The sequence below is a fragment of the Oncorhynchus mykiss genome, chromosome 18 (genome assembly GCF_013265735.2).
Source record: "Oncorhynchus mykiss isolate Arlee chromosome 18, USDA_OmykA_1.1, whole genome shotgun sequence".
Taxonomy (NCBI): Eukaryota; Metazoa; Chordata; class Actinopteri; order Salmoniformes; family Salmonidae; genus Oncorhynchus; species Oncorhynchus mykiss.
This window is the reverse complement of record NC_048582.1, coordinates 41026527-41053876: the sequence shown is the minus strand read 5'-3', so window position 1 is coordinate 41053876 and position 27350 is coordinate 41026527. Positions and strand designations below refer to the sequence as shown.

Below are 27350 nucleotides of genomic sequence, written 5' to 3'. Positions count from 1 at the left end.
GCTTTTGTCAGCTTCCGGACTCTTACAGTTTTCATGACTTGTCAAATTTATATTAAGAGGGAGGCCGGTTTGTTTGGGTGAGTCACTTCTAATTTGTGTAGTCTTTTTTTTTATGGAATCCTGGCAAGAGTGGGGCGAACTCTTGATCAATCTGGATCTCTCCACTCTCTGGACAACTGAGATCAAAACATTTACAGCGGGAGATTTCCAAATGTGTCCCAGACTGCTTTGAACAACATGTATTTATGTATCCACAGTTCTCTGAAATAATGATTTCTGAAAACAGTTTGTTGCAGTTATCGTTTTTGTGGTGGTTCCATAAATGTATCAGTGTACATTCTCAAAACAAAAATGCTACATTTTGAAAGAACTGCGATGAAAAAAATGAACATGTCTGTTTAAGCTCGTTGTACTGGGTATTACATAATATGACAATGGTCCATCCACACACTGGTCTATCCTAGAGGAGGCCCATTGAGTTGGTGCATTCAAGACAACTGGGAACTCTCAAATCATGACGTCAGTGATCTTCAGCTCGGAAAGTCAGGGCTCAAGAAAGAGGACCGAGTTAGAATTCCGAATTGGATGACCGTTCAAAACAATTTTTCCCCAGTCGGAGCTCGTTTCTTCCCAGTTGTCATTAACACACAGAAGTTGGAAATGTCTAAGTTCCGAGTTGGTTTGAACACAGCATTGATTGTCATCCCATTGGTTGTCATCACAGAGGGAATTCAGCAAGACACGCTTCCAGTTCTTCTCCCAAACTTTGTGTACAGAAGTATGTGGGTATAGAGTACGAGTCATTATACCCATAAACCCTAGCGGTCAAACACAGAAATGGTTTCAACGGTGATTCCACCATTCGTTTTTCCTATAGGAGATTTTGTTTTGTGTAGACTTACCCTGGTGTGATGTTTTGATAACCTTCTAAATTTCTCTACAAGGTGACTTATCATTTGGAAAGTATTCAGACGCCTTCCTTTTCCCCACATTTTGTTACATTACATTATTCTAAAATGGATTAAATTTAAAAAAGTCCTCATCAATCGACACACAATACCCCCTAATGACAAAGTAAAAAACCGTTTTTTTATACATTTTGGCAAATTGTCCACCTGTGGTAAATTCAACAGATTGGACTTAATTTGAAAAGGAACACATCTGTCTACAGTATATGCTGTGAGGTCCCACAGTGCATGTCAGAGCAAAAGCCAAGCCATGAGGTTGAAGAGGTTGTCTATAGAGCTCAGAGACAAGGTACCCAAACATGTCTGCATCATTGAAGGTCCCCAAGAACACAGTGGCCTCCATCATGCTTAAATGGAAGAAGTTTGGAACCACCAAGACTCTTCCTGGAGCTGGCCGCCCAGCCAAAACTGAGCAATCGTGGGAGAAGGGCCTTGGTGAGGGAAGTGACCAAAAACCCAATGTTCACTCTGACAGAGCTCCAGCACTCCAACAATCAGGTGTTTATGGTAGAGTGGCCAGGCGGAAGCCACTCTTCAGTAAAAGGCATGACAACCCGCTTGGAGTTTGCCAAAAGGCACCTAAAGGACTCAGAACCAGATTCTCTGGTCTGATGAAACCAAGATTGAACTCTTTGGCCTGAATGCCAAGCGTCATGTCTGGAGGAAACCAGGCACCATCCCTACGATGAAGCAGGGTGGTGGCAGCATCATGTCAGGATTGAGGGAAAGATGAACGGAGCAAAGTACAGATGATGAAAACCTGCTCCAGAGTGCTCAGGACCTCAGACTGGGGCGAAGGTTCACCTTCCAACAAGACAAGGACCCTAGGCACATAGCAAAGACAATGCAGTACAACGCAGGAGTGGCTTTGGGACAAGTCTCTGAATGTCCTTGAGTGGCCCAGCCAGAGCCCTGACTTCAACCCGATCGAACATCTCTAGAGACCTGAAAATAGCTGTGCAGCGACACTCCCAATCCAACCTAACAGAGCTTGAAAAGATTTGCAGAGAAGAAAGGGAGAAACTCTCCAAATACAGGTGCGCCAAGCTTGTAGTGTCATACCCAAGAAGACTGTAATCGCACTCTGTTCAAAACTTTGACATCGGCAAACTGTTCGCCCACATGACGCCACACGTGTTCTGCGGTTGTGAGGCCGGTTGGATGTACTGCCAAATGCTCTAAAACGACGTTGGAGACAGCTTATGGTAGAGAATTGAACAATAAATGCTCTGGCAAGAGCTCTGGTGGACATTCCTGCAGTCAATATGCCAATTGCACACTTCCTCAAAACTTGAGACATCTGTGTTGTGTGACAAAACTGCACATTTTAGAGTGGCCTTTTATTGTCCCCAGCACAAGGTGCACCTGTGTAATGACCATGCTGTTTAATCAGATTCTTGATATTTCACACTTTTGAGGTGGATAGATTATCCTGGCAAATTATAAATGCTCACTAACAGAGACAAAAACAAATGTGTGCACAATATTTGAGAGAAATAAGCTTTGTGAATATGGAATATTTCTGGGAACTTTTATTTTCAGCTCATGAAACATGGAACCAACTATTTACATGTTGCGTTTATATATAATACTATCTTTTAAATTAACCCGATACCTGTTAGTAAAGGTGGCAGTTAGAGAAGATCTGCGGGAGCATGCAGCTATTTGTAGTTTTGCATGTCTACTTTGATGCTAATTAGCATTTTCGAATCAGAGTAAATCAAGCTGAATATATTGATAAAAGTCACCTTGCCTGAGAGAGATTTACATGGTTATGAAAATGTCACACCAGGGTAAGCCTACACAGCCCTTATTTTAAGTGCTTCTAAAATCCCCTGTGGGAAAAATGCATAGTGGATAAACGATTGGAACCATTTCCCTGTTTGACCGCTAGGTTTTATGGGTATTATGACACCTCCACTGTGGGGCTCTATCAGGTGCACCTCAAATTTGAGAAACAGTTGACACACGTTTTTCCAATAGTCATTAATCAATTTGAAATGAACAATTCCAATGCAAAAGTAGTCATTTTAGCCCAAATAAATAACATTACTGTTAAAACGTTTCTTACCCAGCAACTCGTTAGGAAAATCCGTATTTTCTTCAGTCATGTTTAAGAATTAGGAGAGTTGTGTAGAGTTCAAAAGGCACAACAACAAAGACATGGATTAAAATGTAATCCAGCGACGAGTAACCTAGTCCAAGTTCTACTTTCTCCATTCATCCTCGAGTGCGTCAGAGCAATGTACCTTTATCGACGCATCTCAACAGTCTTGGAGCTCAAACTCTGAAATGAACGAATAAACCATTTTTAAATGCTAAAACTAGCCCACTTTGCGAGTCTGATGCAGAAAAAAAGACACCGTTTTTAAATGCCAAGGACTAGCCTGCTCTGCGAGTCTGTTGCAGAAAGAAGCACATACCTTCAGTCAACTCGTCAATGATCACTCTCTCCCTCAAAAAAAGGTAGGCTACTCAACGAAGTCAAGTAAGAAACATGTGACACCTGGTGGCATTATACAACATCTGTGTTACTGTGCAGGTAAAGGACCACTCAAGAGTAGGCAACCACAAGTACAGTTAAATTGTTTACAGTAGGTTAATTAATACAACAGCGGATTACTACTAGAACAATTTCCATTAATGTTGTATTACGTTCAGTTATTACGTCGGTAATAATGTTCAAAACACAATATAGGACACCCTGTCATATGCAGCCGACATTTAAATACAACTTCGAAGTTGTAAGCTACAGTTGCAGGCTATACACAATGTTTGCCTCTTGGAGTGCTTTTGAGCCAAAACGGGTCCAAAATGGACAGAAATATTGTCCAGAAATGACATTGAATGGAAAGTGACACACCTTCCCACACCCATGAGCAAAAGCATATGATTACCTATGGATTTGTTTGTTTTTATTCGATTTTAAAAAATTATGAATATTATATATAACCATACAACAAACATTCAAGCGACATTTTTACATTTTTACTAATTTACAATTAGTAACTACACTTCCATAGTCCTTGGGGGATTCCATGCCACCGTAGCCGCCGGAAAATATGTTTGAAATCTCAGATTGTTCTGGCAATTCTCACATAGAAACTTAATTTGGAGGAAGGAAGTTTAATTAACATGCTTTTTACATTTGTATCACAATTTCTTAAAATGAAAATCATGATGAACGCTGACCCTCAACACATGGGCCTCTCAGGGCTGCATGCTTAGTCCCCTCCTGTACTCCTTGTTCACCCACGACTGTGTGGCCGCACACGACTCCAACACCATCATTAAGTTTGCTGACGACACAACAGTGGTAGGCCTGATCACAGACAGCGATGATACAGACTATAGGGAGGAGGTCAATGACCTGGCAGTGTTGTGCTAGGACAACAACCACTCCCTCAACGTCAGCAAGACAAAGGAGTTGATCGTGGACTGCAAGAAACAGAGGGCTGAGGACGCCCCCAACAACATCGACGGGGCTGTAGAGGGAGCGGGTCGAGAGTTTCAAGTTCCTCGGTGTCCACATCACTAAGGTATTAACATGGTCCACTCCACACACACCAACACAGTCGGGAAGAAGGCACGACAATGTGTCTTTCTCCTCAGGAGGCTGAAATGATTTGTCATGGGCCCTCAGATCCTCAACGTTCTAGAGCTGCACCATTGAGAGCATCTTGACTGGCTGCATCAGTGCTTGGTATGGTAACTGCTTGGCATCTGACCGCAAGGCCCTACAGAGGGTAGTGCGTACGGCCCAGTGCATCACTGGGGCCAAGCTCCCTGCTATCCAGGACCTCTATACCAGGCAGTGTCAAAGGAAGGCTCCAGCCACCTAAGTCATAGACTGTTCGCTTTGCTACTGCACGGCAAGCAGTACCGATGCACCAAGTCTGGAACCAATAGGACACTGAACAGCTTCTACCCCCAAGCTATAAGACTGCTAAATAGTTAGTTAAACAGTTAACCAACTAGCTACCCAGGCTATCTGCAATGACCCTTTTTGCACAACTCTTGACTTATCACATACGCTGCTGATTCTGTTTATTATCTATCCTGTTGCCTAGTCACTTTACCCCTACCTACAGTATATGTACATACAGCATCTACCTCAATTACCTCATACCCCTGCACATCGACTTGGTACTGGTACGCTGTGTATATAGCCAAGTTATCGTTTACTCATTCTGTATTCATTCTTGGTTATTTTTGTATATTATTTTTCTCTCTGCATTGTTGGGAAGGGCCCATACGTAAACATTTAACTGTTATGTTATAAATAACACTTTTTGGGGGGGGGATTGAGGGGGGATTGGCCCAAAAAAAACTTTTTAGACCTATACATGCTTCCTGTAAAACCCTATAATCTGTGAACCATATGTGATACAGACATCTTGATGTCATTTTACTCCTTCTAGTCACAGTGTGCTCTAAAATATGTCTTGATTCTGAAATAACATTTTTCACATTCACAAAAAAATATGAATATCTCAAAAGTACCCTTTCTGATTGTGTTAATTTTAAGACATATTGTTTGGACCAATATACTCTACAAGTACATCACATTTCCAGAGTGGGCTCTCTGCTAATTCTGAAGGTATGATTTGTTTTATGGGCACCACCAACACAGTAAATCTGAAAATGGATTCAAAGGGAACTACCTCTGCTGGTCATTTGCTGAATGTGCAATCCTAAAGGAGGGTTGTGAATACAATGACCAGGGTTGGGGAGTAATGGATTACATGTAATACATTTGGTTGTTGTAATAATAATCACAGTAGTTGTTGAGGGTGCAACAAGTCAGCACCTCAGGAGTAAATGTCAGTTGGCTTTTCATAGCCGATCATTGAGAGTATCTCTACCGCTCCTGCTGTCTCTAGAGAGTTGAAAACAGCAGGTCTGGGATGACATTGATGCAGCAGCATGGCTAGGTGGACTGGGGACAGCAAGGAGTCATCATGCCAGGTAGTCCTGAGGAATGGTCCTAGGGCTTAGGTCCTCCGAGAGAGAGAAAGAAAGAGAGAATTAGAGAGAGCATGCTTAAATTCACACAGGGCACCGGGTAAGACAGGAGAAATACTCCAGATATAACAGACTGAGCCTAGCCCCCCGACCCATAACCTACTGCAGCATAAATACTGGAGGCTGAGACAGGAGGGGTGAGGAGACACTGTGGCCCCATCCGATGATACCCCCGGAGAGGGCCAAACAGGCAGGATATTATTAAGATCATTGGCCTCATTACTTTTCCTGGTCTTTGGATTTAATGAGAACTTAATGAGAAACTCTGGAGCAGATAGTGGTTTGATTCAGCTGCGTAGAAGTGAAGGTATCCAGGGCTTTTTTTCCCCAAAAATGTGCTTTGCAGGCCACCAAAATCAACAGTAATTACAATGGTATTTCATCTAGCATAAGTTGCTGGTTAAGATATAATGTTCTATAACTTTTTCAATGGGTAAGTTTGTGTTGAACTAAAGTGACCAAGTTGGCCTTGCCCTTCACCCAAGTACATTGCTCAGGTCCATGATGACATACAGTGCATTCGGAAAGTATTCAGACCTTGATCATGGAGAATAAGAGTACCTCTTCCCAGCTGCCCACTGCACTGAGGCTAGGAAACACTGTCACCACCGATAAATCCACTATAATTTATCATTTCAATAAGCATTTTTCTACGGCTGGCCATACTTTCCACCTGGATACCCCTACCCCGATCAACAGCCCTCCACCCCCCCACAGCAACTCGCTCAAGCCTCCCCCATTTCTCCTTCACCCAAATCCAGATAGCTGATGTTCTGAAAGAGCTGCAAAATCCAAACCCCTACAAATCAGCCGGGCTAGACAATCTGGACCCTCTCTTTCTAAAATTATCTGCCGAAATTGTTGCAATCCCTATTACTAGCCTTGTTAACTTATCTTTCGTATCGTCTGAGATTCCCATAGAAAGCTGCCGCGGTCATCCCCCTCTTCAAAGGGAGAGACACTCGAGACCCAAACTGCTACAGACCTATATCTATCCTACTCTGCCTTTCTAAGGTCTTCGAAAGCCAAGTTAACAAACAGATTACCGACCATTTCGAATCTCACCGTACCTTCTCCGCTATGCAATCTGGTTTCCGAGCTGGTCAGGTGCACCTCAGCCACGCTCAAGGTCCTAAACGATATCATAACTGCCATTGATAAGAGACAATACTGTGCAGCCGTATTCATCGACCTGGCTAAGGCTTTCGAATCTGTCAATCACAACATTCTTATCGGCAGACTCAACAGCCTTGGTTTCTCAAATGATTGCTTCGCCTGGTTCACCAACTATGGGGATGCCACAGGGTTCAATTCTTGGGTTGACTCTCTTCTCTGAATACATCAATGATGTCCCTCTTGCTGCTGGTGATTCTTTGATCCACCTCTACACAGACAACACCATTCTGTATACCTCTGGCCCTTCTTTGGACACTGTGTTAACTAACCTCCAGATGAGCTTCAATGCCATACAACTCTCCTTCCATGGCCTTAAATGCAAGTAAAACTAAATGCATGCTCTTCAATCGATTGCTGCCTGCACCCGCCCGCCCGTCCAGCATCACTACTCTGGACGGTTCTGACTTCTGAATATGTGGACAACTACAAATACTTAGGTGTCTGGTTAGACTGTAAACTCTTCTTCCAGACTCACATTAAACATCTCCAATCCAAAATGAAATCTAGAATCGGCTTCCTATTTCACAACAAAGCATCCTTCACTCATGCTTCCAAACATACCCTCGTAAAACTGACCATCCTACCGATCCTTGACTTTGGCAATGTCATTTACAAAATAGCCTCCAACACTGTACTCAACGAATTGGATGCAGTCTATCACAGTGCCATCCATTTTGTCACCAAAGCCCCATATACTACCCACCACTGCGACCTGTAGGCTCTCGTTGGTTGGCCCTTGCTTCATACTCGTCGCCAAACCCACTGGCTCCAGGTCATCTACAAGTCTCTGCTAGCTAAAGCTCCGCCTTGTCTCAGCTCACTGGTCACCATAGCAGCATCCACCCGTAGCACGCGCTCCAGCAGGAATATCTCACTGGTCACCCCCAAAGCCAATTCTTCCTTTGGCCGCCTCTCCTTCCAGTTCTCTGCTGCCAATGACTGGAACGAACTGCAAAAATCACTGAAGCTGGAGACTCACATCTTACTCACTAGCTTTAAGCACCAGCTGTCAGAGCAGCTCACAGATCACTGCACCTGTACATAGCCCATCTGTAAATAGCCCATCCAACTACCTCATCCCCATACTGTATTTATTTATTTATCTTGCTCTTTTGCACCCCAGTATCTCTACTTGCACATTCATCTTCTGCACATTCTACCATTCCAGTGTTTAATTGCTATATTGTAATTACTTCGCCACCATGGCCTATTTATTGCCTCACCTCCCTTATCCTTCCTCATTTGCACATGCTGTATATAGACTTTTTATTTTCTACTGTATGATTGTATGTTTGTTTATTCCATGTGTAACTCTGTGTTGTTGTATGTGTCGAATTGCTTTGCTTTATCTTGGCCAGGCCGCAGTTGCAAATGAGAACTTGTTCTCAACTAGCCTACCTGGTTAAATAAAGGTGAAATAAAAATAAAATAGGCAAGATGCAGTAGATGGTATAGAATACAGTGTATACAGATGATAATGTAGGATATGTAGACATTATTAAAGTGGAGTTATATAAAGTGACGAGTGATACCTTTTTATTAAATCGATTTATTAAAGTGGCAAGAGATTTGAGTCTATGTTGGCAGCAACCACTCTGTTAGTGATGGCTGTTTTTCAGTCTCTCGGCCCCAGCTTTGATGCACCTGTACTGACCTCGCCTTCTGGATGATAGCGGGGTGAACAGGCAGTGGCTCGGGGGGTTGTTGTCCTTGATTATCTTTTTGGCCTTCCTGTGGCATTGGGTGGTGTAGGTGTCCTGGAGGGCAGATAGTTTGCCCCCTGTGATGTTGTGCAGACCTCACTACCCACTGGAGAGCCTTGCCGTTGTGGGCAGTGCAGTTGCCATACCACACGGTGATACAGCCCGATAGGATGCTCTCGATTGTGCATCTGTAAAAGTTTGTGAGTGCTTTTGGTGACAAGCCACATTTCTTTGAGTTTGGAGGGTGCTATGGTGTTGAATGCTGAGCTGTAGTCAATGAACAGCATTCTTACATAGGTATTCCTCTTGTCCAGATGGGATAGGGCAGTGTGCAGTGTGACGGTGATTGCGTCGTCTGTGGACCTATTGGGGTGGTAAGCAAATTGGAGTGGGTCTAGGGTATCCGGTACGGTAGGGTGGAGGTGTTATGATCCTTGACTAGTCTCTCAAAGCACTTCATGATGGCAGAAGTGAGTAGTACAGGGCGATAGCAGTTACCTCTGCTGCAGAGGGTAAGTTCATTAGAGTTACCAGCCTCAGACATAGCAGCCCAAATAAATTATTCACAGAGTTCAAGTAACCGACACATCTCCACATTACTGTTCATAGGAGACTGCGTGAATCAAGCCTTCAATTGCTGCAAAGAAACCACTACTAAAGGACACCAATAAGAAGAACAGACTTGCTTGGCCCAAGAAACACGAGCAATGATCATTTGACCGGTGGAAATCTGTCCTTTGGTCTGATGATATTGATATTTTTGGTTCCACCCGCCGTGTCTTTGTGAGACGCCGAGTAGGTGAACGGATGATCTCCGCATGTGATGGTGTGGGGGGTGCTTAACCAGTATGTCTACCACAGCATTCTGCAGCGATACGCCATTCCATCTGGTTTGCCCTTAGTCCCACTATCATTTGTTTTTGAACAGGACAATGACCCAACACACCTTCAGGCTGTGTAAGGGCTATTTGCCCAAGAAGGAGAGTGATGACGTACTGCATCAGATGACCTGGCCTTCATAATCACCCAACCGCAACCCATTTGAGATGGTTTGGGATGAGTTGGACCGCAGAGTGAAGGAAAAGCAACCAACAAGTGCTCAGCATATGTGGGAACTCCATCAAGGCTGTTGGAAAAGCATTCCTCATGAAGCTGGTTGAGAGAATGACAAGAGTGTTCAAAGCTGTCATTAAGTCAAAGGGTGGCTACTTTGAAGAATCTCAAATATAAAATATATTTTGATTTGTTTAATACTTGTTTGATTACTACATGATTCCATATGTGTTATTTCATAGTTTAAGTATTCACTATTATTCTGCAATGTAGGAAATAGTAAAAATAAAGAAAAACACTTGAATGAGTAGGTGTGTTCAAACGTTTCACTGGAAAATGTTAATTATTATGTATGAATATGAGTGTGATGTAATAGTTTATGGATCCAGAGCCATATATCTCTAGGGCTTTGGTTGGGTGAATTGCATTAACATAAGCATACGCAACAGTCAAATCAGGTGGGGTAATTTTTGCCCACATAATTTTTTTATTCAAATTGGCACAATACACAAGACTGAAGTACTAGACACGACTGAGTTACTCAATTTCCTGCTAGGTGGTCTTGAATTTCTCAAAGGTCATTGACCACCAGATTGTAGTATCAGATGTTGATGTGACGATCACTTCACATGCAGAATAAAACTTTGTTTCAATATTATTCTGTTCGGTACAATAGCTCCAAATTTGGTATTTTATTAGGATCCCCATTTGCTGTTGTAAAAGCAGCAGCTACTCTTCCTGGGGTCCACACAAAACATGAAACATGACATAATACAGAACACCACTCAAGGACAGAACTACATACATTATTTTTAAAAGGCACACGTAGCCTACCTATCAATGCATACACACATACACTATCTTGGTCAAATAGGGGAGAGGCATTATGTTTATCTGTTTTTTGAAACCAGGTTTGCTGTTTATTTGAGCAAAATTAGATGGAATGGAGTCCCATACAATAATGGCTCTATATAACCAAGATGGCGTAGCAGTCAGACGTGTGTTTTGTCTTGTCCTGTCCCGTGTAAATATTGTTTTTCCTTGTTTTTTTCCCCGTATATACAGTGCCTTGCGAAAGTATTCGGCCCCCTTGAACTTTGCGACCTTTTGACACATTTCAGGCTTCAAACATAAAGATATAAAACTGTATTTTTTTGTGAAGAATCATGTGAAGAATCAACAACAAGTGGGACACAATCATGAAGTGGAACGACATTTATTGGATATTTCAAACTTTTTTAACAAATCAAAAACTGAAAAATTGGGCGTGCAAAATTATTCAGCCCCTTTACTTTCAGTGCAGCAAACTCTCTCCAGAAGTTCAGTGAGGATCTCTGAATGATCCAATGTTGACCTAAATGACTAATGATGATAAATACAATCCACCTGTGTGTAATCAAGTCTCCGTATAAATGCACCTGCACTGTGATAGTCTCAGAGGTCCTTTAAAAGCGCAGAGAGCATCATGAAGAACAAGGAACACACCAGGCAGGTCCGAGATAATGTTGTGAAGAAGTTTAAAGCCGGATTTGGATACAAAAATATTTCCCAAGCTTTAAACATCCCAAGGAGCACTGTGCAAGCGATACTATTGAAATGGAAGGAGTATCAGACCACTGCAAATCTACCAAGACCTGGCCGTCCCTCTAAACTTTCAGCTCATACAAGGAGAAGACTGATCAGAGATGCAGCCAAGAGGCCCATGATCACTCTGGATGAACTGCAGAGCTCTACAGCTGAGGTGGGAGACTCTGTCCATAGGACAACAATCAGTTGTATATTGCACAAATCTGGCCTTTATGGAAGAGTGGCAAGAAGAAAGCCATTTCTTAAAGATATCCATAAAAAGTGTTGTTTAAAGTTTGCCACAAGCCACCTGGGAGACACACCAAACATGTGGAAGAAGGTGTTCTGGTCAGATGAAACCAAAATTGAACTTTTTGGCAACAATGCAAAACGTTATGTTTGGCGTAAAAGCAACACAGCTGAACACACCATCCCCACTGTCAAACATGGTGGTGGCAGCATCATGGTTTGGGCCTGCTTTTCTTCAGCAGGGACAGGGAAGATGGTTAAAATTGATGGGAAGATGGATGGAGCCAAGTACAGGACCATTCTGGAAGAAAACCTTATGGAGTCTGCAAAAGACCTGAGACTGGGACGGAGATTTGTCTTCCAACAAGACAATGATCCAAAACATAAAGCAAAATCTACAATGGAATGGTTCAAAAATAAACATATCCAGGTGTTAGAATTGCCAAGTCAAAGTCCAGACCTGAATCCAATCGAGAATCTGTGGAAAGAACTGAAAACTTCTGTTCACAAATGCTCTCCATCCAACCTCACTGAGCTCGAGCTGTTTTGCAAGGAGGAATGGGAAAAAATTCTCTCGATGTGCAAAACTGATAGAGACATACCCCAAGCGACTTACAGCTGTAATCGCAGCAAAAGGTGGCACTACAAAGTATTAACTTAAGGGGGCTGAATAATTTTGCACGCCAAATTTTTCAGTTTTTGATTTGTTAAAAAAGTTTGAAATATCCAATAAATGTCATTCCACTTCATGATTGTGTCCCCCTTGTTGTTGATTCTTCACAAAAAAATACAGTTTTATATATTTATGTTTGAAGCCTGAAATGTGGCAAAAGGTCGCAAAGTTCAAGGGGGCCGAATACTTTCGCAAGGCACTGTATTTCAATATCACTTTCCATCTACGGACTGAAAATACTCTCTTGCAACCCGCCTCACCCAATGTGGTACAGATCTTCTATTTTTATACTTAAGAACCGGAACCCCCATCAAAAGTGGTCAGTTAGCCATTGCTGGGCCCATCAGCTACTCCTTGGGCTACAATACCTATTTTGCCAATTTGGCCTGGACCCCCGCCGACCCATCACGGCTGGACTACCGACATAATTCCGCCCAAGGGTTTTTTTCCCCCAACTGGCTCCTCCATTGCGACGTCCCCTGAATGCCCACCTGCTAGCCTGCTAGCCACGGCCAGCTAGCTGTCTAGAGCACATCGGACTGTTAGCTTAAGAGGCCCATAGGACAAATTCTTTGGCCACTATACCTATTTTGCCAATTGGCCTGGTTTACCACACGGAGCCCTGCTGATCCATCTGCCGATGTAACAGCACGAGGGGGCTACAACAGACTTTCTTCTGTCGCAACGTCCATCAAAGGCCCTTTTGCTAGCCCTGGCCCGCTAGCTGCCTGAAGCCACTCACTGGACTCCTATGATCACTCGGCTATGCATGCCTCTCCCTAACGTCAATATGCCTTGTCCATTGTTGTTTTGGTTAGTAATTATTGCCTTATTTCAATGTAGAGCCTCTAGCCCTGCTCAATACGCCTTAGCTAACCCTTTAGTTCCACCTTCCACACATCACCTGGTTTAAATTATATTTCTAGAGACAATATCTCTTTCATCGTTGCTCTATGCACAGGTTTACCCCCACTGTATTCACATCCTACCATACCTTTTGTCTGTACATTATGCCTCGAATCTATTCTACCGTGCCCAGATATCTGCTCCTTTTACTCTCTGTTCTGAACGTACTAGACGACCAGGTATTTTAGCCTTTAGCCGTACCCTTATCCTACTCCCCCTCTGTTCCTCTGGTGATGTGGAGATTAATCCAGGCTCTGCAGTGCCGAGCTCCACTCCCATTCCCCAGGTGCTCCCATTTGTTGACTTCTGTAAACGTAAAAGCATTGGTTTCATGCATGTTACATTAGAAGCCTCTTCCCTACGTTTGTTTTATTCACTGCCCTAGCACACTCTGCCAACCTGGATGTCCTAGCCGTGTCTGAACCCTGGCTTAGGAAGACCACCAAAACCCCTGAAATTTCCATCCCTAACTATAACATTTTCAGACTAGATAGAACTACCAAAGGGGGCGGAGTTGCAATCTACTGCAGGGATAGCCTGCAGAGTTCTGTCTTACTATCCAGGTCTGTGCCCAAACAATTTGAGCTTCTACTTTTAAAAATCCACCTCTCCAGAAACAAGTGTCTTACCGTTGCGCTTGATATAGACCACCTTCTGCCCCCAGCTGTGCCCTGGACACCATATGCGAATTGATTTCCCCCCATCTATCTTCAGAGCTCGTGCTGTTAGGTGACCTAAACTGGGACGTGCTTAACACCCCGGCCATCCTACAATCTAAGCTTGATGCTCTCAATCTCACACAAATGATCAATGAACCCACCCAGTACAACCCCAAATCCGTAAACACAGGCACCTCCATAGATATCATCCTAACCAACCTGCCCTCCAAATACACCTCTGCTGTCTTCAACCAGGATCTCTGCGATCACTGCCTCATTGCCTGCGTCCGTAATGGGTCTGCGGTCAAGCAACCACCCCTCATCATTGTCAAACGCTCCCTAAAACACTTCAGCGAGCAGGTCTTTCTAATCGACTTGGCCTGTGTATCCTGGAAGGATATTGACCTCATTCCGTCAGTAGAGGATGCCTGGTTATTCTTTCAAAGTGCTTTCCTCACCATCTTAAATAAGCAAGCCCCATTAAAAAAAATGTAGAACCAGGAACCGATATAGCCCTTGGTTCACTCCAGGCCTTGCTGCCCTTGACCAGCACAAAAACATCCTGTGGCGTACTGCATTAGCATCGAATAGTCCCCACGAAATGCAACCTTTCAGGGAAGTTGGGTACCAATATACACAGACCGTTAGGAAAGCAAAGGCTAGCTTTTTCAAACAGAAATTTGCATTCTTTAGCACTAACTCCAAAATGTTCTGGGACACTGAAGTCCATGGAGAATAAGAGCACCTCCTCCCAGCTGCACACTGCACTGAGGCTAGGAAACACTCTCACCACCGATTAAATCCACTATAATTGTGAATTTCAATAAGCATTTTTCTATGGCTGGCCTTGCTTTCCACCTGGCTACAACTACCCCGGTCAACAGCCCTGCACTCCTCACTGCAACTTGCCCAAGCCTCCCCATTTCTCCTTCACCCAAATCCAGATAGCTGATGTTCTGAAAGAGCTGCAAAATCTGGATCCCTGCAAATCAGCAGACAATCTGGACCCTCTCTTCCTAAAATGAACCGCCAAAATTGTTGCAACCCCTATTACTAGCTTGAACAACCTCTCTTTCGTATCGACTGAGATCCCCAAAGATTGGAAAGCTGCTGCGGTCATCCCCCTCTTAAAAGGGGGAGACATTCTAGACCCAAATTGCTGCAGACATATCTATCCTACCCTGCCTTTCTAAGGTCTTCCAAAGCCAAGTTAACAAACAGATCACCGACCATTTCGAATCCCACCGTATCTTCTCCACTATGCAATCTGGTTTCCGAGCTGGTCATGGGTGCACCTCAGCCATGCTCAAGGTCCTAAATAATGTCATAACTGCCATCGATAAGAGACAATACTGTGCAGCCGTATTCATCGACCTGGCTAAGGCTTTCGAATCTGTCAATCACAACATTCTTATCGACAGACTCAACAGCCTTGGTTTCTCAAATGATTGCCTCGCCTGGCACACCAACTACTTCTCTGATAGAGTTCAGTGTGTCAAATCGGAGGGCCTGTTGTCCGGATCTCTGGCAGTCCAAAGATTCAATTCTCTGTATACATCAATGATGTTGCTCTTGCTGCTGGTCCACCTCTACGCAGACGACACCATTCTGTATACCTCTGACCCTTCCTTGTACACTGTGTTAACTAACTTCCAGATGAGCTTCAATGCCATACAACTCTCCTTCCATGGCCTTAAATGCAAGCAAAACAAAATGCATGCTCTTCAACCGATCGATGCACACACCTACCCACCCGTCCGACATGACAACTCTGGACGGATCTGACTTAGAATATGTGGACAACTACAAATACCTAGGTATAAGCATCTCCAATCCAAAATTAAATCTAGAATCGGCTACCCCTTTCGCAACAAAGCATCCTTCACTCATGCTGCCAAACATACTTCACTCATGCAGTAAAACTGACCATCCTACCGATCCTTGACTTTGGCGATATCATTTACAAAATAGCCTCCAACACTGTACTCAACAAATTGGATGCAGTCTATCACAGTGTCATCCATTTTGAAACCAAAGCCCCATATACTACCCACCACTGCGACCTGTAGGCTCTCGTTGGCTGGCCCTCGCTTCATATCCATCGCCAAACCCACTGGCTCCAGGTCATCTATAAGTCTTTGCTAGGTAAAGCCCCACATTATCTCAGCTCACTGGTCACCATAGCAGCACCCACCCGCAGCACGTGCTCCAGCAGGAATATTTCCCTGGTCACCCCCAAAGCCAATTCTTCCTTCGGCTGCCTTTCCTTCCAGTTCTCTGCTGCCAATGACTGGAAAGAACTGCAAAAATCACTAAAGCTGGAGACTCATATCTCCCTCACTAGGTTTAAGCACCAACTCACAGATCATTGCACCTGTACATATCCAATCTGTAAATAGCCCATCCAACTACCTCATCACCATATTATTTATTTAGCTCCTTTACACCCCAGTACCGCTACTTGCACACTCATCTTCTGCACATCGATCACCCCAGTGTTTTAATTTGCCATACTGTAATAATTTTGCCACTATGGCCTATTTATTGCCTCACCCCACCTCATTTGCACACACTGTATATACTTTCTCTATTGTATTATTGACTGGATGTTTGTCTATTCCACGTGTAACTCTGTGTTGTTGTTTGTGTCGCACTGCTTTGCTTTATCTTGGCCAGGTCGCAGTTGTAAATGAGAACTTGTTCTCAACTAGCCTACCTGGATAAATAAAGGTAAAATAAAAAAATATAATACTGTACGCTTTCTTGAATTTGTTCTGGATTTGGGGACTGTGATAATGTCTAGTGGGGTAAGTGTGTGTCAGAGCTGTGTGTAAGTTGCCTATTCAAACCATTTTGGGTTTTTCAACACATTAATGTTTCTTATAAAAAATAAATTGAGAAACTCATTAGAAAAAGATGATAAAAGCACAGAGTTTTCTCTATGGTTTCATAGAATGATAGTTTCTAAGTAATCAAAGCCAGGCAAAACCTTCTATTTGTGTAGAAGGGTATGGTTTGTGCTTTTTATGGGCAGCAGGTGAGTTAATATATTTAGATCACATTTCTGGTGTACATTGGTAAAATGTTTTGTTTATTAGGGTGGTTTCTATTTTTGAAGTTACATCTAGTCAGCATGCACCTCTAGTCAAATTCACTTTTGCGAAGTAATTTGCATAGACTGAATGGCCTGTCAGGTATGCTCTGGGAAAACCCAGCCTGGTCTCATGAGATCAGGTTGAGAAACCAGACTACCCCATTCAGGTAAAAAGCTTTTGTGTCAGCAGCATTCATGTTGCACTGTACTGTCTCTGTACATACAGTAAAAGCATCTGCATCATATATTTACTAAACAAATGCATGGTTGGCTTCGTGCGGTGTCTGTTTTCAGAACTAGAACAGCACAGAACTGATAAAACAGAACTGCGCTAGGCTATGTAATAGCTATGTTAATGAAATGCAAAATAGAACACTTTGCATGATACACTTACAGTGCATTCGGAAAGTATTCTTCCAGTCAAATGGACAATACTGGAAAGTGCGTAAACCATAGTGCTTCAGCATGGACATTTGGTTAAGGGACTTCATGGACGTATTGACTATGGAACGAGTGGCATCGAGCCTCCAGAGCTATGAAAATGGCCTAGAGTGTATTTGAGACGTTATAAGAACTTAGGTGAATGGCATTGAATGGTACTTGGGAGCAGAGACCAGAAGCCCTCCAATTACCAGTTCAGTTCTCACTTTTATTGACTGGCCCTGGGCTTGAACCTTCTGGCTACTGATCCGCCTCTCTAATCTCCATGTCAGTCATACTCAACAGGCGGACCATGGAATGGCTCTGGACTCCGAACGGGGAACCTAAGGAAGAAACCTAGAGAGGAACCAGGCTCTGAGGGGAGCCCAGTCCTCTTCTGGCTTTGCCAGGTGGAGATTATATGAGTACATGGCCGTTGAGGCCAGATCATTCTTTTAAGATGTTCAAAGATTCATAGATGACTAGCAGGGTCAAATAATAATCACAGTGGTGCAACAGATCTGCACCTCAGGAGTAAATGTCACTTGACTTTTCATAACTGAGCATTCGGAGGTCAAGACAGCAGGTGCGGTAGAGAGGGAGAGAGAGGGTCGAACAGCAGGTCCTGGACAAGGTAGCAGGTCCAGGACAAGGTAGCAGGTCAGGGTTCTATAGCCGCAGGCAAAACAGCAGAAACTGGATCAGCAGCACGACCAGGTGGACTGTGGACAGCCAAGAGTCATCAGGGCAGATAGTCCTGAGGCAAGGTCCTAGGGCTCAGTCCTCTGGGAGAGGAGAGACTTGAGAAATATACACTGCTCAAAAAAATAAAGGGAACACTAAAATAACACATCCTAGATCTGAATGAATGAAATATTCTTATTAAATACTTTTTTCTTTACATAGTTGAATGTGCTGACAACAAAATCACACAAAAATTATCAATGGAAATCAAATGTATCAACCCATGGAGGTCTGGATTTGGAGTCACACTCAAAATTAAAGTGGAAAACCACACTACAGGCTGTTCCAACTTTGATGTAATGTCCTTAAAACAAGTCAAAATGAGGCTCAGTAGTGTGTGTGGCCTCCACGTGCCTGTATGACCTCCCTACAACGCCTGGGCATGCTCCTGATGAGGTGGCGGATGGTCTCCTGAGGGATCTCCTCCCAGACCTGGACTAAAGCATCCGCCAACTCCTGGACAGTCTGTGGTGCAACGTGGCGTTGGTGGATGTCCCCTGGGGCAGCAGGGTAGCCTAGTGGTTAGAGCGTTGGACTAGTAACCGGAAGGTTGCAAGTTCAAACCCCCGAGCTAACAAGGTACAAATCTGTCGTTCTGCCCCTGAACAGGCAGTTAACCCACTGTTCCTAGGCCGTCATTGAAAATAAGAATTTGTTCTTAACTGACTTGCCTAAGTTAAATAAAGGTAAAAAAAATAAAAAATAATAATAAATGTGCTCAATTGGATTCAGGTCTGGGGAACGGGCGGGCCAGTCCATAGCATCAATGCTTTCCTCTTGCAGGAACTGCTGATACACTCCAGCCACATGGGGTCTAGCATTGTCTTGCATTAGGAGGAACCCAGGGCCAACCGCACCAGCATATGGTCTCACAAGGGGTCTGAAGGTCTCATCTCGGTACCTAATGGCAGTCAGGCTACCTCTGGCGGCCTCCCAAAGAAATGCCACCCCAAACCGGTCATGCTGAAGGATGTTGCAGGCAGCAGAACGTTCTCCACGGCGTCTCCAGACTGTCACGTCTGTCACGTGCTCAGTGTGAACCTGCTTTCATCTGTGAAGAGCACAGGGCGCCAGTGGCGAATTTGCCAATCTTGGTGTTCTCTGGCAAATGAAAAACGTCCTGCACGGTGTTGGGCTGTAAGCACAACCCCCACCTGTGGACGTCGGGCCCTCATACCACCCTCATGGAGTCTGTTTCTGACCATTTGAGCAGACACATGCACATTTGTGGTCGGCTGAATGTCATTTTGCAGGGCTCTGGCAGTGCTCCTCCTGCTCCTCCTTGCACAAAGGCGGAGGTAGCGGTGCTGCTGCTGGGTTGTTGCCCTTCTACAGCCTCCTCCACGTCTCCTGATGTACTGGCCTGTCTCCTGGTAGCGCCTCCATGCTCTGGACACTAAGCTGACAGACACAGCAAACCTTCTTGCCACAGCTCGCATTGATGTGCCATCCTGGATGAGCTGCACTACCTGAGCCACTTGTGTGGGTTGTAGACTCCGTCTCATGCTACCACTAGAGTGAAAGCACAGCCAGCATTCAAAAGTGACCAAAACATCAGCCAGGAAGCATAGGAACTGAGAACTGGTCTGTGGTCCCCACCTGCAGAACCACTCCTTTATTGGGGGGTGTCTTGCTAATTGCCTATAATTTCCACCTGTTGTCTATTCCATTTGCACAACAGCATGTGAAATTTATTGTCAATCAGTGTTGCTAGTGGAGAGTTTGATTTCACAGAAGTGGGATTGACTTGGAGTTACATTGTGTTGTTTAAGTGTTCCCTTTATTTTTTTGAGCAGTGTATTTATAGAGAGCTATTTATAACCGGTCAGACATTTCCAGTTGATCACTAGGCCATGTTAGTTAGGCTAACCAGCTATTTAAATATTGTAGTTATCATGGCCTCATGACCCACATTTGATTTTGTTAGGTCACTCAAGTATCATATGAACACACATAACACATGGCAAAATGTGTAGAATTGCAGCAAATTAGCTATTCAACTGCAATGTTTTCTCTGCCCCATGGTAAAATGTGTAGAATTGCAGTGAATTAGCTTTAAAACAATCAAACAATAGGGTTGGGAACAGTTTGGGGACGAATGCGTTATGAGGTGGAGGTTTGTTACTACGCCGATAAATGACAATATCCATCCGGAACTTACCCATCTAGGAAATGTGCCTGACCGGAGCTTCTCAAATAATATTTGAGTTCCTGCTCCAGGTCCACAGATGCTCTTGTGTTATTATATTTAATGAACACTTTAGCCTCTTTGCCACTTCTCAGCAGTGGATAATCCAGTTTCACTGTTCACCGGCCTTTATTTAAGGTAGTATGCCTGCACATGCCGTCTCATGCACATGTACACACAGAGCAAAGCAATGAGGCCTTTTTATGGGTAGAAGGAAAAAGGAAATAGGAGCTTCACTATTTCCTTTTTCCTTCCACCCATAAAAAGGCCTCATTGCTTTGCTCTGTGTGTACATGTGCATGAGACGGCATGTGCAGGCCTACTACCTTAAATAAAGGCCGGTGTTGTGATACAGTACCTGCGTGATGCACACTCCCTTATCGCTCATAAGAAAAGAATGTTGTCAAGCACTATCAGTCAGCAACACTGATATTGCCAAATAAAAGTCTGTAACATGGATAACATTGTGTACTGTCAGTGATGATGGTGGTCATGACTGGTGAACATGTGGTGTACTACCTTAAAAGGATTGGTATGTACTGTATGTGGTCTATCACACAAAAAGTGGTCGTGATGAAGCCTGATAAAACGGAAAGGTACCTGATGAACAGGTGATGACTAAGCAAATACTACAACACTGTGTTGAGTATTTATTTGCTAGGTGGTCGCTGTGCACTCGGTGAAGAACATGGAGGAGCAGTTCTTTAAAACAGGAACATTCAGAAGAAGCTAACCTCTAAAAGCCTATAGCTCGATGTAATTGTCTGTAGCCTAGGAAGAAGTGATAACCTAGATAATACTGTATTAACGGTTTGGGTTATTGACTGGATTATTTGATTGCGGATTGTTTGTGTAAATGGAGAGTTTATGTTGTTTGAGTGGAGAAAGCACTGTGCTCATGTCAATGCCAGAGTTATTAAATTGAAAACCTTCAGCTGAAATAATAATTTCAACTCTTCACAATCCATTTGTGTATGTTGAATTGACTCCACATTCCAAGAGTAAGACTCCATGAGAAATGACACTAGCAGATCAGAAACTTGTACTGTAAAGTGTATCTATGTCATGTATAAAAAAATAAATGAGCTACTTTGAAGTGTAGAGAGATGTTTATGTAAGAGTAGACAAAAGTGCTTGGGTCTCACATGAACAATTACATGAAAAGGACGTTTAAGCAAGAATAACCTTTATTGCAAAAAGCATTTCAGGACTTCATGCTATACTATTAGAATGTTGTATATTTCATTTAAATATTATGTAACAATCCATATATTAGAAGTTAAATACACATTTTCATTCTGCAACAATTGAATTTTCTATATCTATAAAGTGTGCCTTTTTTAAATCTTTCTTAAAATGCAACAAAATCACAAAACATGCACCAAACGTGTGCATAACGCCATGTGTGTGTTTGAATGTGTAACCATTGACTGCCCCAGAGGTCAGTAGAAACATGCTACTTTTAAGTAAAACAATCAATGAACAATAGGTCTAGATCAGGAGTCCCCAGTTAGATATAAATAATGAAATAAAGGTATACCCAAATGCGCTTCAGCCCAGTTTAAATGAAAAGGCTGTTTTTTTCGATCAATAAATCTATCAGATTTACGCTCCTTTTTTTGTTTGTTAATCTGCCGGATAGTCCCCAGTATGCTGGGGTAAGGAATGTTAGAAATCATTTGTAAACTGTAAATTGACCACAAGAATCCCAAACAGATATAGTATTTGACAAAAACAGAATACTTTCAAACCTTGATTTACATTGGGATATGATCTCACAGGCCTCTATTTATGCATATGAATAGTTGGGAACATACTTTTGGTCATGTAGTGTATGTCGACACCTGCTTGTTGAACATCTAATTCCAAAATCATGGGTATTAATATGGAGTTGGTCCCCCTTTTGCTGCTATGACAGTCTCCACTCTTCTGGGAAGAGTGAAGAGGCGACTCTGGGATGCTGGCCTTCTATGCAGAATTCCTCTGTCCAGTGTCTGTGTTCTTTTGCCCAACTTATTTTTTTATTTTTATTGGCCAGTCTGAGATATGGCTTTTTCTTTGCAACTCTGCCTAGAAGGCCAGCATCCCAGAGTTGCCTCTTCACTGTTGACGTTGAGACTGGTGTTTTGCGGGTACTATTTTATGAAGCTGCCAGTTGAGGATCTGTGAGGCGTCTGTTTCTCAAACTAGACACGCTAATGTACTTGTCCTCTTGCTCAGTTGTGCACCGGGGCCTCCCACTCCTCTTTCTATTCTGGTTAGAGACAGTTTGCGCTGTTCTGTGAAGGGAGTAGTACACAGCATTGTACAAGATCTTAGGTTCCATGGCAATTTCTCACATGGAATAGCCTTAATTTCTCAGAACAAGAATAGACTGACGAGTTTCTGAAGAAAGTTATTTGTTTCTGGACATTTTGAGCCTGTAATCAAACTCACAAATGCTGATGCTCCAGAAACTCAACTAATCTAAAGAAGGCCAGTTTTATTACTTATTTAATCAGAACAACCGTTTTCAGTTGTGCTAACATAATTTCAAAAGGGTTTTCTAATGCTCAATTAGCCTTTTAAAATTAAACTTGGATTAACTAACACAACATGCCATTGGAACACAGCAGTGATGGTTGCTGATAATGGGCCTCTGTACGCCTATGTAGATATTCCATAAAAAAATCTGCCGTTTCCAGTTACAATAGTCATTTACAACATTAATAATGTCTACACTGTATTTCTGATCAATTTATGTTATTTTGATGGACAAAAAATGTGCTTTTCTTTCCAAAACAAGGACATTTCTGTGTGAACCCAAACTTTTTTGAACGATAGTGTACATATAGATTTATTATAATTATCATAATTTTTCAATTATTTTTACTTTTATTTATTACTTTTTTTGCTCAGAAGACTTGGGAGGCCAAATAAAATCACGGCCACATATTGGGGAACCCTGGGCTAGACTGCATAGCCCACGTACCCTATATGAACCTAAAATGGACAACTGTTGAACTGAATTACTTTTTGCTGTCAAGATATGTCATTAAGAAGATGGGGATGAGAGGCTACTTTAACCCATTTTAGGCTACTTCAACTAACCCTTCACAGAGTTTGAATTGTTGGTCTATATATTTCAGTTTAAGCTCTAGTTTGTCTGCTGCATTGCGGGCCCCTGTCTTCCTCAACATCTCCGGAAGTTTCCTAACTTGGTCTTTCCCTGCACCTTGGTCCCAACTGTTCATAAAGTCGTTAAGACCCCTCCTGGAAAGTTTCATGACTGTTCCTCTGAGCGGTTTCTTGCCTCCCTCTTGCGGCAGCCTCATCGCTAACCGACGTATCCTCTGAATGCCCATCTTCTGGTGAAGCTGAATGAAGAACGCAGGAAGGATTTCCTGCAGATATTCAGCTCCATCTGAAGAAAAAAAGAAGCATGGTTGAGAAACTTAAACTCAGTTGAGGACACAAATGATGAGTCTTTCATGATAAACAACGTCATTCATAATGTGTTTTACCACGAGTTTTGAGGTCATCACATGATGCACACAGTGTATCGTGCCAGCCCCTGCCCTTCAGCACCATGCGCAGTCCACCAGCTTCGCAGTTTGAGTGGGCAACACAGATTGCTTTTGCAGAGGAAACGTTAGAGTAGAATCCGGGTTGACACTGCACACATTCTGTATCTTGTTGGGGTGTACCTGAGGAAATGTTTTGATGTGTATGCCACAATATTTATCTCAACATTATTTTAAAGCAATTCATTGAGGAACACAATCCATTTAAGATTTGATTTGGTTATGGCATTTGATACATGCTAAACGGGAGGGATTGATTTGCATGGAGAATTGATAAAACATTGCTAATATTTGCTAATTGTTTGCCGTGGCTAGTTTAATAAAACCGAAGTGTGTTTTGCACTCACTACTTGTCCATAGACTGCTATAATGCTAATGCAACATATGTACATACAGTGCATTTGGGAAGAATTCAGACCCCTTGACTTTTTCCACATTTTGTTACGTTACAACCTTATTCTAAAATGGATTAAATAAAACATTTTCCTCATCAATCTACACACATACTGTACCTACCCCATGATGACAAAGCGAAAACAGGTTTTTAGAAATGTTTGCAAAAGTATTAAAAATAAAAACAGTAATGCCTTATTTACATAAGTATTCAGACCCTTTGCTATGACACTTGAAATTAAACTCAGGTGCATCCTGTTTCCTTTGATCATCCTTGAGATATTTCTACAACTTGATTGAAATCCACCTGTGGTAAATTCCATTGATTGGACATGATTTGGAAAGGAAAACACCTGTCTATATAAGGTCCAACAGTTGACAGTGAATTGTCCGTAGCGCTCAGAGACAGGATTGTGTCGAGGCACAGATCTGGGGAAGGGTACCAAAACATTTCTGTAGCATTGAAGGTTCCCAAAAACACAGTGGCCACCATGATTCTTAAATGCAATAAGTTTGGACCCACCAACACTTTTCCTCGAGCTGGCCGACAGGCCTAACTGAGCAATCGGGGGAGAAGGTTCTTGGTCGGGGAGGTGACCAAGAACCCGATGGCCACTCTGACAGAGCTCCAGAGTTCCTCTGTGGAGATGGGAGAACCTTCCATAAGGACAACCATCTCTGCAGCACTCCACCAATCAGGCCATTATGGTAGAATGGCCAGACGGAAGCCACTCTTCAGTGAAAGACACATGACAGCCCGCTTGGAGTTTGACAAAAGGCACCTAAAGGACACTCAGACCATGAGAAACCAGATTCTCTGATCTGATGAAACCAAGATTGAACTCTGACCTGAATTCCAAGCGTCATGTCTGGAGGAAACCTGTCACCATCCCTACGGTGAAGCATGGTGGTGGCAGCATCATGCTGGGGTGATGTTTTTCAGCAGCAGAGGCCGGGTCACTACTCAGGATCGAGGGAAAGCTGAACGGAGCAATGTATAGAGAGATCATTGATGAAAACCTGCTCAGGACCTCAGACTGGGGCGAAGGTTCACCTTCCAACGACTCCAAGCACATAGCCAAGACAATGCAGGAGTGGCTTCGGGACAAGTCTCTGAATGTCCTTGAGTGGCTTAGCCAGAGCCCGGACTTGAACCTGATCAAATATCTCTGGAGAGACCTGAAAATAGCTGTGCAGCAACGCTCCCCATCCAACCTGACAGAGCTTGAGAGGATCTGCAGAGAAGAATGGGAGAAACTCCAAATACAGGTTTGCCAAGCTTGTAGTGTCTTACCCAAGAAGACTCAAGGCTGTAATAGCTGCCAAAGGTGCTTCAACAAAGTACTGAGTAAAGGGTCAGAACACTTATGTAAATGTGATATTTATTTTTTCAAAAATGTCTAAACTTGTTTCTGCTTTGTCATTATGGGGTATTGTGTGTAGATTGATGAGAAGAAGAAAAAAACTATAATCAATTTTAGAATAATGCTGTAACTTAACAATATATGGAAAAAGTCAAGGGGTCTGAATACTTCCCGAATGCACTGTAAAATAATTGAACTATTCCTTAAATTCACATTAATTAGCAAATTTGGTATTGATATCAAATGACATTTGTCCCTTTTTACAATCCAAACAAACACAGTCAGCATATATTGAGACATATGCACATTCAATGTATGCATATGGAACTATTGACTGTAAACTATTATGATTAAAACACTTTGTTATCATCACAGACTTAAGTGTAAACAGTCATTTCTCGTATTATTTTTTGCGTGCGTATAACTGGCTCAATTTTAGTCATACCTGTAGTATTCGCTCCATACCCAGGGGGGCATTCTTTATGTTTGATGCATGCTTCGTATCTCTTGTTGAAGTAGTAACCCTCCTTGCACTCGCACTTGCAGTTGTTGGATGGAGAACACTCCTGCTTGACGACTTGGTTCTCAGCGCACATGCTGCAGCGCAGGCACATGGAGATGTGGTTCCAAAATTCTGTGTATGCCCCTTTGGGACATTTCGCACAGTCGCTCTCTCGGGTGGCACTGCAGGGCGCACGGAGGTACGTTCCAGGTGGACAGCGATCACACACTAACGAACGACCGGAGTACGGATCATCTTTTTTGAAAGTTTGGGCATGAAGTGCCATACTGGCATCAGCACTGACTAGAATCACCGTAAAAAAGAGCTGTGAAGAAAGAACAGGCAGGTTGTCATTCAGTTTGTTTATAAAGCATTCGGTTCACAATTTCATATTCAGTTAATTGCAATGAACTAAAAACACCGTTTTCAATACAGGCTAAACATATGTTTCCACATACCATCATTGTGTAGGCTAATGCAGTTCTCCTTGGATTCAAATGGATGCTTTCTTTCTTTGGTCCAGAAACGAGTCCGGCTATTTAAGCGCGCGCCTTCAAGCGCATTGAGCGTGGGCGTCACTGCTGTTGATTTTAACGGAACCTATTTTACTTATCAATTAAACGTGTTGACGTGGGTATGAGTAGGCTATTTTAGGGTTCTGTTCGATCTGTAACGCTGAAGCGAAATGTAAAAGTCATTTCCAATTGAGATGACACATCCTGCGTGTATCCTAACGCAGGAACCATACGAGATGGTAGGTAGGCTATTCATGGAATCATGCAATAATTGCACTGATAGGAAAGACTGTTTCTGGTTCTCGTTAGTCTATTCATTGGAGGAAATATCACTATAAGATACCAGGAACCCATAGGAAAGGAAATTCCAAAGAACATATCCCTGCTTCCTGATGCATATTTGCTATTAGCCTAGAAACTGGGTTGGTTGTGAGGTTACTTTCTACATGTAATATGTTAGTTACTAGTTACCTGTCCAAAACGGTAATCAGTAAAGTAACTTTTGGATTACCCAGACTCAGTAACACACTGTGATTACTCTAGTTTTTCAAAAGTATATTTAATCTGATTGCAATATTTTAGCTGGTAA

General features: G+C 42.9%; 2 protein-coding genes across 2 annotated transcripts in view; both read right to left on the bottom strand.

The window, feature by feature from the left end:
* LOC110496259 (F-actin-uncapping protein LRRC16A) overlaps positions 1-3498 on the bottom strand; it is a 36967-nt gene extending 33469 nt beyond the window's left edge. The window contains exons 1-3 of the mRNA XM_036952834.1: positions 3392-3498; positions 3218-3255; positions 3040-3109 (exon numbers count right to left, since the gene is read on the bottom strand). Of these exons, the coding sequence (XP_036808729.1) occupies positions 3040-3079 (40 nt within the window). The 5' untranslated portion in view covers positions 3080-3109; positions 3218-3255; positions 3392-3498. The remainder of the gene's footprint in view (positions 1-3039; positions 3110-3217; positions 3256-3391) is intronic.
* A 19632-nt stretch (positions 3499-23130) lies between these two features.
* On the bottom strand, positions 23131-26818 carry LOC110496258 (tumor necrosis factor receptor superfamily member 11B). Its single transcript, XM_021572046.2, has 4 exons — positions 26705-26818; positions 26190-26571; positions 23928-24110; positions 23131-23827 (listed from the first exon to the last, which is right to left on the bottom strand). The coding sequence occupies exons 1-4, from the start codon at positions 26708-26710 to the stop codon at positions 23496-23498; spliced, it is 903 nt and encodes a 300-aa protein (XP_021427721.1). The 5' UTR covers positions 26711-26818; the 3' UTR covers positions 23131-23495.
* Between the last annotated feature and the right edge of the window lie 532 nt (positions 26819-27350).